This window comes from Zootoca vivipara, chromosome 6, assembly GCF_965207765.1.
Source record: "Zootoca vivipara chromosome 6, rZooViv2.hap1.1, whole genome shotgun sequence".
Classification (NCBI taxonomy): Eukaryota; Metazoa; Chordata; class Lepidosauria; order Squamata; family Lacertidae; genus Zootoca; species Zootoca vivipara.
The window spans coordinates 95,045,128-95,060,509 of NC_142589.1; the positions used below are offsets into that span (position 1 = coordinate 95,045,128).

The 15,382-nt window shown below is 51.1% G+C and overlaps 1 protein-coding gene across 4 annotated transcripts in view; it reads right to left on the minus strand.

The window, feature by feature from the left end:
* Positions 1 to 5,109: 5,109 nt before the first annotated feature.
* Positions 5,110 to 15,382, minus strand: part of PALM (paralemmin) — a 63,681-nt gene continuing 53,408 nt past the window's right edge. For 2 of the 4 annotated variants that reach the window (XM_035119796.3, XM_060275293.2), the window contains 2 exons: positions 15,123 to 15,254; positions 5,110 to 10,639 (listed from right to left, as the gene is read on the minus strand). In XM_035119796.3, coding sequence (XP_034975687.3) covers positions 10,068 to 10,639; positions 15,123 to 15,254 — 704 coding nt within the window. In that variant the 3' untranslated portion in view covers positions 5,110 to 10,067. The remainder of the gene's footprint in view (positions 10,640 to 15,122; positions 15,255 to 15,382) is intronic. The other 2 variants (XM_088673096.1, XM_035119797.3) reach the window with 1 other exon arrangement.

Below are 15,382 nucleotides of genomic sequence, written 5' to 3' on the forward strand. Positions count from 1 at the left end.
CCACCTCGCAGGGCTGTCGCGAATCTAAAATGAGAAAGCTACGTGTACACAGTTTGGGGGGCTGGAGTTATAATTTTTTGGATGAACAATTCCTCCCTCCTTACCTGCACCTTCGGATTCCGTCGGGATTCCGAGCCAAACCAAGGAGGAAGAGGAAGCCGAAAGCGGCCGGGTGTACACCTGAACAGGTATAAGCTACCTTGTCCATCGACGCACAGCCAACCCTCTGGGGTAAGAGGCGGTCTGCAAGCAGGAAGAGATCAGCGACAGGCTTGGAATGTGGGTTAGAAGCAACCAGGAGTGTCTGCTTTCGGCACTGCTAAAATTTGAGGGTGTGGAGCGTCCTTAAAGGAGCAAAAGGAACAAGGACTTTGTCATATTGCGACATTTCTCTGCACTTGGGGGGGATTGTAGACAGCTCCCCCCTTCCATTTGATTACATCTGTCTTAATATTATTATTATTTTAATTTTTTCCAAAATTTTAACGCGTACAAATGTTTGTTACCTTTATCTCAGACACACGAAACATTACATCTTGGTTTGTTTTTATTCGGGTGACATTCTGTGAAGGGTGGGGCAGTGGGGATGAATCTCTGTTTTTCCTCCAGTGACTTATTCCCCCATTGCTGTAAATTAATTATATATAAAAAAAGTTTAGTTTTGTTTTTGTTGTAAATTTTTCTTTTATTTTGTTGACTTCTGGCCCAGCTTCCCATGGCGTATTCCTTTCTCTCCCTCCGATACACCCTGCCTTTCTTAATACCATCACAACATTAGAAATTTAAAATATATTTGAAAAAATATTGTAATATTTAAAAATTTTAAATCCTTAGGCTAGGGAAGTTGAAAAAGGCTTTCGAGGTAGAATTAGGATTTATGTTTAGTGTTTAGTGCATGTTTTAGTGTTTAATTTTGATTAATTTTTAATATAGATAATATTTTGGTTATGTTTAATTGTTAAAATGGGATACTGCTAAAGTTGATAAATATTGAAATTCAGATGTGGGGTGGGACTTGGGGAAGTCCCCCAACTAGGTTAAGAAAAAGTATGATATGGAAAGAATTTTATGTGTGTTGTATGTTTGTTTCTTTTTGTGTTTTGTGTGTTTATTTGTATTAGTATAAAATGAATAGAAAAATTTGAGGGGGTGGGGGAAATACCATCACAACATTACTATAATCTCTTAATTTCTCCTGTTGCTCGTGGTTCAAATCCTGATCGCGAGTTCGTCATATTACAATATTTCTTTAAGTGCTCCGAAAAAAGGCTTCCATTCTGGGCTTTGCTCGTTTTTTAAAAAAAGGACAGCTCCAGGGGTTAGATAATCCCAAGGCCGCCAGTTTGATCTCTGTACGGGACAGCTGCATATTCCTGCCTCGCAGGGGGTTTGACTAGAGGACCCTCAGGGGTCCCTCCTTCCAAGTCTACGATTCCACGATGCTCGGTTGTAGAGCCCCACCCCACCCCCCGCTTTGCATGCAGAATGTCCCAGGTTCTGCCCCCAGGTAGGGCCAAGGATGTCCCCCCCCCCCACAGAGCCACACTTTGCCTATTGGCTTCTCAATCCCTTTCCCCAGGGAACTATGGGAACAGCTCTCCGTAACAAAACCACCCTTCCCAGGATCCTTTGGGGCAGCGGGGGAGAGCCAGAGTGGTGCATGCTCTGGTTATCTCCTGCTTGGACTACTGCAATGCCCTCTACGTGGGGCTACCTTGGAAGGTGACCCAGAAACTGCAACTAATCCAGAATGTGGCAGCCAGACTGGGGACTGGGAGCGGCTGTTGAGAACACGTAACACCGGACCTGAAATACCTACCTTGGCTCCCAGGACGTTTCCAAGCACAATTCAAAGGGTTTGTGCTGACCTTGAAAGCCCTAAACGGCCTCTGCCCAGTAGACCTGAAGTAGCCTCTCCACCCCCATCGTCCAGCCCGGACACCAAGGTCCAGCTCTGGGGGCCTTCTGGCGGTTCCCTCCCTGCGAGAAGTGAGGTTACAGGGAACCAGGCAGAGGGCCTTCTCGGTGGTGGCGCCCACCCTCCCACCAGATGTCAAGGAAATAAACAACTATCTGACTTTTAGAAGACATCTGAAGGCAGCCCTGTTTAGGGACACCTTTTAAGGTGTAATGCTTTATTATGGTTTTATATATGTTGGAAGCCACCCAGTGTCATATGGGCAGCATATAAAGAATATATCATTATTTTTATTAGGGCCTTCTCGGTGGTGGCACCTGCCCTGTGGAACGCCCTCCCATCAGATGTCAAGGAAACAAACAACTATCTGACTTTTAGAAGACATCTGAAGGTAGCCCTGTTTAGGGAAGCTTTTAATGTTTGATGTTTTATTGTGTTTTTAATATTCTGTTGGGAGCTACCCAGAGTGGTTGGGGAAACACAGCCAGATGGGTGGGGTATAAATAGATTGTTGTTGTTTTTGTTGGCTCCCAGTACGCTTCCGAGCACAATTCAAAGTGTTGGTGCTGACCTTTAAAGCCCTAAATGGCCTCGGTCCAGTATACCTGAAGGAGCGTCTCCACCCCCATCGTTCTGCCTGGACACTGAGGTCCAGCACCGAGGGCCTTCTGGCGGTTCCCTCGTTGCGAGAAGCCAAGTTGCAGGGAACCAGGCAGAGGGCCTTCTCGGTGGTGGCACCTGCCCTGTGGAATGCCCTCCCAACAGATGTCAAAGAGGAAAGCAACTACCAGACTTTTAGAAGACACCTGAAGGCAGACCTGTTCAGGGAGGCTTTTAATCCATTATTGTATTTTATTTTTCTGTTGGAAGCCGCCCAGAGTGGCTGGGGAAACCCAGCCAGATGGGCGGGGTATAAATAATAATATATTATTATTATTATTATTATTATTATTATTATTATTATTATTATATGTTTGATGTTTTATTGTGTTTTTAATATTCTGTTGGGAGGGTATAAATAGATTGTTGTTGTTGTTGTTTGTTGTTGTTACAACAGCTTCCCCAACCGTGGGTTTATCAGCTCACCTGAATGCGGCCATTCTCAGAAGGAAAGGGTCAGACCTTTCCCTCACCTCTCTGCACCGGGAACATAGCAGAGCTGGGCGATCCGCAGTGGGAAGCAGGAGAGACCCGGCTGCTGGGTGGCGCAGGGGCGCAGCAGGAAGACTCCCTTCACAGGTGGGGCGAATTTAATCCCCCCCCCCCCGAGCTGCAGCCTGGAGCACATTCTTCCAAGACTCACCTCCGGGACTTGATGGCCTGGTTTATCCCTCGACGCTTTCCGAAGGGATCCTGCACTTCCGACGGGGCTTGGCTTTATTTTTGGGGAGGTCAGTCAGGCCGCTCTGGCATTTTCTGGGATTTGTTGGGAACAAAGTACCAAATCCCAGGGAGCTAAGCATAAACTGACTGCCGGGGGCGGGGGGGCGGGAATGCAATCCAGGACATTGTTGGGAAGCTGAAACAAAAGGAGGGGAGGGAGGGGCTCAGGGGGGGTGCTGACAGGGCGAAATGCAGAGACCGGAATGTTGCTGACCAGGGTGACTTTGGAGCACCCATGGGTGGGGGGTGGGGGGTGGGGAGAGGCTGGCACCCAGAGCCTCATGCTCTACCGACTGAGCTATCGGTCCAGCTTTTAATCCCCCCAGGTGGTATAATAAACTGGGCAGCGATCTACTCAGTTGTTGAGCTTTTTTGGGAGGAGAAAGGCCCAAAGTTGTTGACCGGTTGGACATGCCTGGTATAATTTGATGACCGCCCCCCACCCCCCGGCTCTGACAAGTGAGCGATCGTGAGACTTTTGTGTTTTGCTTTGTGTCGATCCACATTCAGGAAGCTTAGAGAACAGCCGGAGATAATCAAGCAGAGGCTGGGTACTCCTGCCCTTTCCTTTGACGGGGTCCCTGCTTCAGGCTAGCGGCTGAACCGCCAACGCTCCTCTCCTGCGTTTCTGCTTGCAAGCGAAAAAGTTGCAATGCGTTGAATTGAAGCTCCGTGTGTCCTGCCTGTTGAACCTTCACCCTTGGAGCTGGGTGCAGCTTACTCTCCGGGATTGGACTGGAGAGCTGATAAATTGTGCTTGGTGTTGACCCTATCCAACGGTGGGCATTTGAGCTCTCCTAGGGGGCATGGCTACGAACCTTCCTTAGGTGTGTGGCTGTGCACTCCTAGAGGCCGTGGCTGTGGACTCTCCTTGGGGACATGGCCATGAGAACCCCTGCATTTTGGAATAGATGCCTTTCTACTGCTGCTTGCTAGCGAATTGCAAAACTGTAAACTCAGGGGCGCAGATCCGTCCCTCCGACCTCTGGCAAGGGACGAGGAGTGTTGGCTAGCCACCTGGCCAGGTTCCCTGTAGAAAGGAGTAACCTTGGTCTCAGATGTGTCCCCCCAGCCCTCTCGATCTGGCCCTCGGAACTGTCCCTAGGCCACACCCCTTCCTCAGGCCACACCCCTCACCAGCTCCAACTTGCATCTTCCTCGACTGTGTGCAATGCCCCCTCAGATCCTTCCTTGGGGCGTGTGGAGCAAATTAGCCCAACTCTCCCAAGGCAAGATTGACTGATGTTTGTTGCCCCGCCTACTTTTCCTGTGGCCCCACCCACTGCCAATATGTGGCCCTCCAGGAGGTGGTCTAAGAGCTGTGTGTGGCCCCCCCTCCAAGTCCCCTCCCAGACATACTATTCCCAGAGTTCCCTGGGAAAGAGGGATTGACTGTTAAGCCGCCCTGGGAACTGTAGTTCTCTGAGGGGGATAAGAGCCTCTTAAGTACAGTTCCCAGGGTTCTTTGGGGGAAGCCATGACCCTTCACAGCAGAGAACTCTGGGAACTGTAGTTCTGCAAGGGGAATAGGGAGCCTCCCAACAAACTACAGTTCCCAGGGATCTTTGGGGGAAGCCATGAGCCTTCACAGCAGAGAACTCTGGGAACTGTAGTTCCGCAAGGGGAATAGGGAGCCTCCCAACAAACTACAGTTCCCAGGATCCTGGGCGGGTGGGTGAGCATGGGGAAGCCACGGCTGTTTAAAGGGGTATTGCGTCAGCGCATCAATCACACAGGTGTGGGAACTGCCAATTGTTCAAACAGGCAGAGGGACCGACCAGAGAGAGAGAGAGAGAGAGAGACGCAGGTCCAGTTTCGTCCCCCCAGATGATTCACACCTTTTTATTTTTATTATTATTATTTTGCTCTGCTCAGGCAATATTACAAACCAACCGGCGGGGAAACAGCGGCGAGGTTGGTGGCAGGGAGAGGCAGGACGTCGAAACAGCTGGTGGCGGGTGGTCGCTAAAGCTCGGGAGGAACGAAGGAAGTGCGAGCCAAGGAGGGCCGATAGCGGGGCAGATCTGCGACAGAGGACCAGGTGGCACAAAGGAGGGCTTGGGGTGGGGTGGGGACCACCACGTCTTGTGAGACAGAGGAGCAAGCAAAAGGGGTGGACGCGCCAGTCGTGCTGAATCGGGAGAACCTGGTAGTGCCCTCACTCAGATCCGTCCCATGGTCTTCAAATAAGTCCAGGTTCTCGCCACGTCTATTTCTTCGAATGGCGGCCATTTGGCTGTTTCGGGGGTGGCACCAAGGACAGGAGGAGAGGCCGCCCTGGTCTCCCCCCCTGAAAAGGGTGGCTAAGGGGGGACCGCTGTCAGTAGACCAGCGGGGACGATGCCCCACATCTAGCAAGGACACGGAGGTGGCATTAAATGACCAGCACCCGCTTCAGAAGGTGGCAGAGCAGTCCCTAGCTGGTCTCCTCCACCTGCTCCAGCCCCGAGAGCCAGGCTTGGGGAGGGCAAAGGTTCTTCGTGGAGCTCAACATCCTGGTCAGGACAACGGAGTTTGGGGTCCCAGGCCGAAAAACAGAAAAAAATAAAGCCCATTGGATCAGATTTGGGAAGGTCTTGGCATCTACCTCCCCAATGTTGTTTTGGAAGGGGTCAAACTCTCCCCTTCTGCCCCCCATTCTTCAGCTCCCCGTAACGAAATGGGGAAACGTTTGCCAGGATGTGTAGGCCTGCTCGCCTCTGCCTGCTGACAGGGATCCAAACTCCATTGACCCAAGGGATCCCAAGGGATTCCAGGAATCTGCTCAATTCCCTCTCCCTACACTCTTGAAGGGACGCGGGTGGCGCTGTGGGTTAAACCACTGAGCTTAGGGCTTGCCAATCAGAAGGTCGACGGTTCAAATCCCCGCAATGGGGTGAGCTCCCGTTGCTCAGTCCCAGCTCCTGCCAACCTAGCAGTTCGAAAGCACGTCAAAGTGCAAGTAGATAAACAGGTACCACTCCGGCAGGAAGGTAAACGGCGTTTCCATGCGCTGCTCTGGTTTGCCAGAAGCGGCTTAGTCATGCTGGCCACATGACCCGGAAGCTGTCTGCGGACAAACGCTGGCTCCCTCGGCCAGTAAAGCGAGATGAGCACCGCAACCCCAGAGTCGTCCGCAACTGGACCTAACGGTCAGGGGTCCCTTTACCTTTACACTCCAAAGCGTAGTGCTTGACTCCCCAACTTTCAAGCATCTCCTACCATCCACCAATTTACTCTTTTCTTTATCGCATAGTAAATGCAAAAACCCCACACCGGCTTATAAGCTTGGTGTCGATATAACTTCCTAGCGCAATCTTGTAAGCATCTTAGGGCCCAATTAGTCCTCGCTAAGTTATAGGTAAACGGCGTTTCCATGTGCTGCTCTGGTTTGCCAGTAGCGGCTTTGGCATGCTGGCCACATGACCTGGAAGCTATACGCCGGCTCCCTCGGCCAATAATGCGAGATGAGTACGCAACCCCAGAGTCGGTCATGATTGGACCTAATGGCCAGGGGTCCCTTTACCTTTACCTTCAAGTTATCTCGGCTCAACTTTTCCTCCTCGATGTTTTCCAATTGGCACTGGTTTTTGGGAACCCCCTTTGCCCTCGCCAGCCTCCCCACCCCCCAAAACTGGCTTTGTCTGTGGAAATTTGAGAGGCAACCCCAACATCATTTTCCAACCCTAGGGATGGGACGGAAGGGAGGGAAGCAGCCTCACTTCCTGTTTCCATTTGGGAGCCGTCATGTTGGCAGCAGGGATATAAGGGACGGGAGGAGTTGCATCTAGATGAACCTAAATCCCCTCCAACCTTTCTCTGGTGAAAATAGGGACGTCCCATTTCATAATAAAAAATGATGATGATTTTATAATTTATACCCCACCCATCTGACTCTGGGCAGCTTCCAACATATATAAAAACATAATAAAACACAGAACATTGGACGTCCCTATTTTTACGGGAGAAATGTTGGAGGGGATGGAATAGGACGTCCCTATTTTCACGGGTGAAACGTTGGAGGGGATGGAATAGAATGTCCCTATTTTCACTGGAGAAATGTTGGAGGGGATGCAATAGGACGTCCCTATTTTCACCAGAGAAAGGTTGGAGGGGATGGAATAGGACGTCCCTATTTTCACGGGTGAAACGTTGGAGGGGATGGAATAGGATGTCCCTATTTTCACAGGAGAAATGTTGGAGGGGATGGAATAGGACGTCCCTATTTTCAGGGAAGAAATGTTGGAGGGGATGGAATAGGACGTCCCTATTTTCACGGGAGAAATGTTGGAGGGGCTGCAATAGGACGTCCCTATTTTCAGGGGAGAAATGGGGGGGGGTATGAGATGAACAGGTTGGGGATATTTCAGTGCACATCCTTATGCCAGTTTGGACCAAGGGGGTGGCCTTTCACGCATCACAAAGGGCCCCCAGAAAGGAGACGCAGGTTGGCATGAACTTTGCGTCGCTTAATGCAGATGCAAATTCAGGAACAGCTGCTATCGCTTAACATGTCTCTGCATAGCTGGGGAGGCAGATGCGGACTTGGGCACAGCGACCGCCGCTGGCCGTTGGGACTGGTGACGGCGGGAGGCTAGGAGCCTGCCAGCAGGTGGTGGTGCCGGGGCTCATGACAGGCAGAGGAGCTGGAAGAGGCAGGTGATGGACAGAGGAAGAGCTTGGCTGACGAGGGGAAAACACTGCTCCAAACAGACATAACATTGATCGATGTGAATCTGATGCAAATTTGTCTGGCACGCACCTTCCGAGCACCCAGCGACACCCCTGTTAGGCATGCCTCGCCCCATGATTGCGAAGAGGATGGCTGATCACCCCGCAAGGGACCGGGAGGCAAGTTGAATCATAACTGCTTGTGTAAAAGCCCCCCCAGGTCTCGGTTTTTTTGCGGCCGGGGAGAGCAGGAACCCTGCTCTGGAGGCACGTGAAACCCAAGCGACCGGCACACGCCCTAAGCCCTGGCCGCTTTGGCACTTCAAATTTGGCAACGGGGGGTGGGCAGGTAGGGGGACGACAAGCCCCCTGAACCAGCAAAAGTTTGCAGTAGGGATGTGGGCGGGCTCCGCTTCCCATCAGCCTCAGAGGTGGCTGGCACGCACAATGGTCAGAGGCGCTGGGATTCCTCAGCCCAGGAAACCCCAGAACCCCACCCCCCTTATCTAAATCCTTTCTGCCCCTGCTCCTCAGTGAGCTCACCTGTTCTGCCTACACCTGGCTGCCCTCCCCCCAGCCTAGCTAGAGCCGCCTCGCTGCCTTGCCCTCTTCTCTGAGCCATCTGCAGATCATTGGGACGGATCCGGCCCTCCCAGCTGGCTCTCTCGGCTTCGCTTGCTGGCCCTCACCTAAGTGAGGAAGTATCTTTTTGCAAGCGATGGTTGCTGGGGCTCTCTGGCTCTGCCAGGTGGGAGGCCAGGAGGCTGACACTAGGTGGCGCCAGAGGAGCCAACTAACAGAATCATAGAGTTGGAAACGACCCCCAAGGGTCCTCTAGTCCAACCCCCCCTGAAATGCAGGAATCTTAGCTATAGCATTCGTGGCAGGTAGCCACCCGACCTCCTCCTAGTTTCTCAACAAGGGGCAACACTGAGAACGAGAGGAAATTGGCAGCCAGGGCCACCGCCTGGTCTGGTTGCAGTGAGAAGGTTGGCTGAGGACCCACCAAACGTGACCGGTTGGTGGCCCCGTTTTGCTCTAACCGACCAGCCTCTCCTGTATTTTCCTACCGAACGGGTTTCGGTTGGGAATAGCCGATCAGTTCTACAGTTTTTTACAAGCTGGAGAGGTAACCGTCGAAGGATTTAGGAGGAAAAACAAATCCACACCAACACCAACAGTCTCACAGCTGTCAAGGTCCAACCATCGCGATCTCCCCAAAACTTCTCCTGGGACTCGCACAAGGCTTTCCCATGAAGCCGCAGAGAGCGGGATTGTCTCGCAGATGAAGCAGATCGCCAAGCCAAGTTTCCTGACATTTGCCCTCGGATCACAGCCGATTCCCATCACCCTGCCTTTTTCCAAACCTCATCTTTTTAAACATCGGCAGGGCAGAGTGTGTGTGTGTGAAACTGAGTTTACAGACCCCGAATCTTTCATTGGCACGAGAACTTGGCCAGTGTCATTCTCTGAGACCCCAGGAAGTGATCTTCGAAGGTCGGCGAATTTGCAGAGGTCCTCAGAACCTCTTGGAAAGTGCAAGGCTGTAGAGTCTCTTTGACCGATGTTAAATTTCCTTCCCTGGAAGGAAAGTCCATTGACGGAAATGGTGCTGGTTCGTTCTGAAGGGGGGGGGCAAATATCGAAAGACACCCGGTTTCCTTTCTTTCGTATTCGGTTGAGGGCGACTCCAAGAAACTTTGGCCACAGCGGTTTAAGGTTTCCCGATCGATTCTGCTTTGGAGCAGGGCTGGCCGGGGCAGGGGGCAGAGGCCGACACCGTCTAATAAATAACTTTTGCATCTGTTCCGTTTACGAAAAAGCAAACAAAAGACGAAACGGGACTTAGCAGGGCCATTGCTGGGTGGCCCCCGCAGCCGCCACCAACTCTTGCATTATAATATTTCCCCAGTCACTTAAAGGGAACAAAACAAAAAACCAAAATCCTCTGGGAGCGGCGGGAACTGCATGTCTTGTTAATTAAAAATTAAAAAAAAAAACCAACCACATTAAACCTAGGAGTTTGTGGAAGAGGCGGAGTCAAGGTGGGAATTATGGGGGGGAGGGAGGGAAGAGAAGGCAGTCCTGATTGGCTGTCGAGTCGAGGGGGGGCGCCTTACATCACCGAACAGCATTTGCAACGCTGTTTCTTGGCGTCGAGCTCCTGCTCTGCCTCTTTGGGGTCGGTACTGTTGGCTGCGGGCGGCTCCCCGGTTTGGTTCTCTTCCTTCTGGGGGACGGCCGCCGCCGCCGCCGCACTGCCGTTTGGAGGGGCGTGCCCCTTCCCCCTGCAATCCGCCGCCGCCTTGTTCTCGGCGTCTTCGATCACCACGAGCTCCGCCCGGATGGTGCCTTCGAGACCCAGGACCTTCTTGGTCTCGTCTTCGTCTTCCACATTCTGGTAGCCCATGAAGATCATGGTGACCGGCTGCTCCTTGCTGGGCTCGGGGCCTTGGCCGGCCGGCATCAGCTTGGGGCTCTCCACAGGCTTGGCCTGCACGCCGGTGATCTCCTTCCTCGGGGTGGCCTTCTGGCTCGGGGGGTTGTTGCGGGGGTCCTTGCCCGCCTCCAAGGCTTCACTCAGGTTCACTTCGTCCGCCTTGTGGATGAGCTCGTCCACCTCGGAGGAGCTGAGCTGCTGCAAGCCGTTCTCCAGCGCCCCGTCTTCGACGCGGACCGCGTGCACCACTGCAAGAAGAGGGACAAGGGGAAATGTGGGGGTGCGAAACACAAGGGCAGTCAAGTACAACATCCCTAGAGTGGACATAGAAGGAACTTGTTTCTCCTGGGCTGGGACTAGAGGTTGGCGTGGCTTCACCTGTGCAGGTAACACAAAAGCACTGGGCAACATCTGCTTAGCCTAAGATGCTCTCTTGGCTTCCAGCTTCCAGCCAAGAGAGGACAAAGGATCTATCTCCTTATGGGATAGTTTCCCAAGTGTATGTAACTTTTTCTAAGCTAAGTCTGCCTTCTGGGATCCTATTGTGAACAGGATGATATGCGAGCAAACCTTTTTATGCTTTTATAGAAGACTATGCCGTGTCTTATCTTTTATTGGGGAATAAAGGGGGAAATAAAGGGGAATAAGGGACCCAGGTGGCGCTGTGGTTAAACCACTGAGCCTAGGGCTTGCTGATCAGAAGGTCGGCAGTTCGAATCCCTGTGACGGGGTGAGCTCCCGTTGCTTGGTCCCAGCTCCTGCCAACCTAGCAGTTCGAAAGCATGTCAAAATGCAAGTAGATAAATAGGAACCGCTACAGCGGGAAGGTAAACGGCGTTTTCATGTGCTGCTCTGGTTTGCCAGAAGCGGCTTTGTCATGCTGGCCACATGACCTGGAAGCTATACGCCGGCTCCCTCGGCCAATAATGCGAGATGAGCGCCGCAACCCCAGAGTCGTCCGCGACTGGACCTAATGGTCAGGGGTCCCTTCACCTTTAGCTTAAAGGGGGAAATACCAGGACAGTTATTACAGAGGCTTTAGCGAGCCTGAGCGAGGCATCCGCTGTGTAACTTTTAAAAAGGGGAATGTAACTCTGCTAAATTGTGGAACTTGTTAACACAAGTTGGAATAGGATATAATCAAATACCGGTAATATATCTTCTCCTGCATCCCTGAACATTCCCACAAAAAAGGAGCCTTGAGCCCCAGGGGCAGCACAGCTGACGTGGAACCACGGCCGTAGCTCAGCGGTTAAGAGCATTTCATTGGCGAGCAAAAGGCCTCATGGTTCAATCCCTGGCATATATATTGCGTTGTCTACACTGCCTTGTGGCGGCAGCTCTCCAGCGTTTCACTTTTTTTAAAAAAAAAAAAAGCAAATACAACAGTACCTCGGTTCTCAAACGAACGCTTCGGAAGCCGGACGCTGAAAACCTGGAAGCAAACGGCTCCGTTTCCAAACACGCTTCGGAAGCCGAACGGCGTGTTTTTCAGTTTTCTCAACTGGATTTAAAGGCAGCCCTTTTCAGCGCCTCAGTTTTTGGACGTTGCGGAACTTGGAACGGTCTTCCGGAACGGATGACGTTCGAGAACTGAGGTACCGCTGTATTTATTAAAAAATTACAATGTTTTCCAATCTGCACGCAAATAGTTTCCGACCTCTCCTCTGCCCTTCCATAATTCCCTCTGTTTATCTGTCACTGCTGCATTTTATAGTTCATCTATATCGTTCCGCCCCTCGCCCCGCCACACACCTTGTTCTCAGTACAACTTTGACTGCTGTACTTGCTCCAGACCTGCTTTCGTTTCAACATGTTTGCAACAGGTTCTTTTTTTAAAAAAAACAAAACTACATTCCCCAATCCTCCTTGAAGGCTGTCTCGCCTCGCTCTCTAATTTCAGGCAGGAGACATTCTTGGTGCCACCCGGAGAAGGCTGGGATTGAAACAGCAATCCTGTGCATGGAAAAAACATGTGTCTTTTTTCTGATCTGTGGACCTTTCCGCTAAAAATAATAGAATCTTCCTAGAAGCCTAGAGTTGAAGGAGACCCTAAGGATCACCCAGGCCAACCCCCTGCAATGCAGGAACCTGGAGCTGTTCCATACGTGGATCAAACCTGCAACTTTGGTGTTATCAGCCCCACGCTCTAACCAAGTAAGCTATGGTGCCTGAGTTTTTTTCCTTCCTTCTCCCCACCAACCCGTTTTCCTTTATTGCCGTGTCTCTTTACATTACAGTCCTGGGGGAAGAAGCCATGTGCTTTAAATCCTAAGGCTTGGTTTCCAGACCCTCGATCATCTGGGTCCCCCTCCTCTGCATATGATGAAAATAGGGACATTGTAAGGAAAGGGGGGGACATTCCAGGATCCAAATCAGAAACTGGGCTATCCAAGGCTATCCTTATGTTCTTAGATTTCAGGCATAGCGGCTGTGCTCTAAGTGGGGCTCCCTTTGAAGGTGACTCGGAAACTGCAACTAATCCAGAATGCGGCAGCTAGATCGGGGACTGGGAGCAGCCACCGAGACCACATTACTCCAGTCCTGAAAGACCTGCATTGGCTCCTGGGACTTTTCTGGGCACAATTCAAAGTGCTGGTGCTGACCTTGAAAGCCCTAAATGGTCCAGTATCCCTGAAGGAGCGTCTCCACCCCCATCATCCAGCCCGGACACTGAGGTCCAGCTCCGAGGGCCTTCTGGCGGTTCCCTCCCTGCGAGAAGTGAGGTTGCAGGGAACCAGGCAGAGGGCCTTCTCAGTGGTGGCGCCTGCCCTGTGGAACGCCTTCCCATCAGATGTCAAGGAAACTACCTGACTTTTAGAAGACATCTGAAGGCAGCCCTGTTTAGGGAAGTTTCTAATGTTTGGTGTTGTGTTTCTAATATCCTGTTGGAAGCCGCCCAGAGTGGCTGGGGAAACCTAGCCAGATGGGCGGGGTTTAAATATATTATTATTATTATTATTATTACCTCTGCAAGGACCATCAGAAGCTGCAATCTTTCCCTCACTTACCTTGGAATAAACCCATTGACTTCTCTGGATTCAAAGAACCATAGAATCATACAGTTGGGAGGGACCCTCAGCGGTCATCTAGTCCAACCCTCTGAAATGCAGGAATCTCAACTAAAGCATCCATGACAGGGAGCCATCCAACCTCTGCTTAAAAGCTTCCGATGAGGTCTGATTGCCTGGCAAGGCTTCCAAGTGCGGGGATGGGAAACCCCTGCCCCTCCGGATGTTGAGAGGCTCCAACTCCCAGTGGCCAGCATGGCCAATGGTCACAGGCGATGGGCGTCAGAGCCTTGCATCATCCAGAGGCTCTCAGGATCCCCTTTTCTGCATTACATACGGGGCACATGAGATATTCAAGAACAGCTTTATTTAAAAGATGTTTTCCCTCCTGAGAACCTGCAGGAATCCCTGGAGGGTTTATGCCGCCAAGGGGACCTATTTATTTCATTTCATTTTAAATAGTTTCTATGCTGCGTTGCATTTTGGGGTTGGAGGGGAGGCCCCTCTCCGTGGCTTGCAGCCGAACGTACGTCGCATGATGCTGAAATGAGACACCACCAAAAGGAAATCTAATACAGAGTCTCCTTGCTGCTGCCCTGAAAGCAAAATGACCACCGTCCATTCTCATCCACCCTGACCACTGGTCTTGCTAGCTAGGGACAATGGGAGTTGTAGGCAAAGGCAAGTTTGGGAGACTCCGATCTAGGGCCTTGGGATCCGGCTGTCAGAAACAGCGTCCCGGGCATCGCCGAAACGTCCGGGAGAAATCCAGGGAAATTTGGCAACCCATGTTGGAAGTGTAGATTTCAGAGATTTTTTGTGTGTGCGCGCATGCACGCACGCACGCACACACACTCAGGCTTTGGGCAAAACTACAAAAAGAAGCTTGACCACTTCACCCCCAAAAAAGTCGACCACTTTTGTGTCCGGATTTTTGCTTTCTGAAACATGGCAGCCCTACCCAACAGCAACGGCATCGAGCTACAGGTGAACCTTGGAAAATTAGAATGTCGTCGAAAAGTGCATTTCAGTAATGCAACTTAAAAGGTGAAACCAATATATGAGATAGATGCATGACACGCAAAGCAAGATGTGTCAAGCCTTTATTTGTTGTAATTGTAATTATTTGTCATTAGGTGGGTCAATTATAAATGGAATGTAATTAATGAAATATAATAGCGATGTTTATTTTTGTATTGTAACTATTTGTTTTATTACTATGAAATTTCCAAAAGAAAGCATTTGTAAAAATTAAAAGAAAAATTAAAAACAGTAAGTCACATTACTAAAATAAATGCACTTTTCGATGATATTCTAATTTTCCAAGTTTCACCTGTATAATTCCCGTGCCAAAGGAAGTAAACGGCGGAGGAGCTGGCGTATGAAGCCCTTCCTATCACTTTGAATTATTGTAACTAATTGTTTTATTACTGTAGAATTTCCAAAAGAAAGCATTTGTAAGAATTAAAAGAAAAATAAAATAATAATAAGTTGCATTACTGAAATAAATGGCACTTTTTGACAATATTCTAATTTTCCGCAAGGGTCATCCAGCCGAACCCCCTTGGAATGCAGGAATCACGGGGACTAGCACCGCGATTAAAACCCTTCTCGCATCCTTCCACGATTTCAGTAGCCCTAATCGGCAGACTCAGCTCCCAGGTGCCGGGGCACCTTCTCCTCGCCGTCTTGCGGACTCTGCCCTCTGCCGGGCGCGTACCTTTCATCTCGTCCTCGTACACCTTGACCCCCTGAACCGAGCGGTCCTTGGGCAGCCTGGTAGTGCTGGACAGGACCTTGGTCTCGCCTGTGTGTCTGTCCTTCTCCACCGTGATCTCCACGGAGTACATAGCTGGGAGGCAAACAGGAGAGTGAAGCCCGGCCCTGCCGCGCCGGCGGCTCCCTGCCCCGACTCCCGCGGGGGAAGCAAGGCGTGCGTCGCACGAGCAAGGCGTGAGGCCGCGAAGCGGGTGCGGGTGG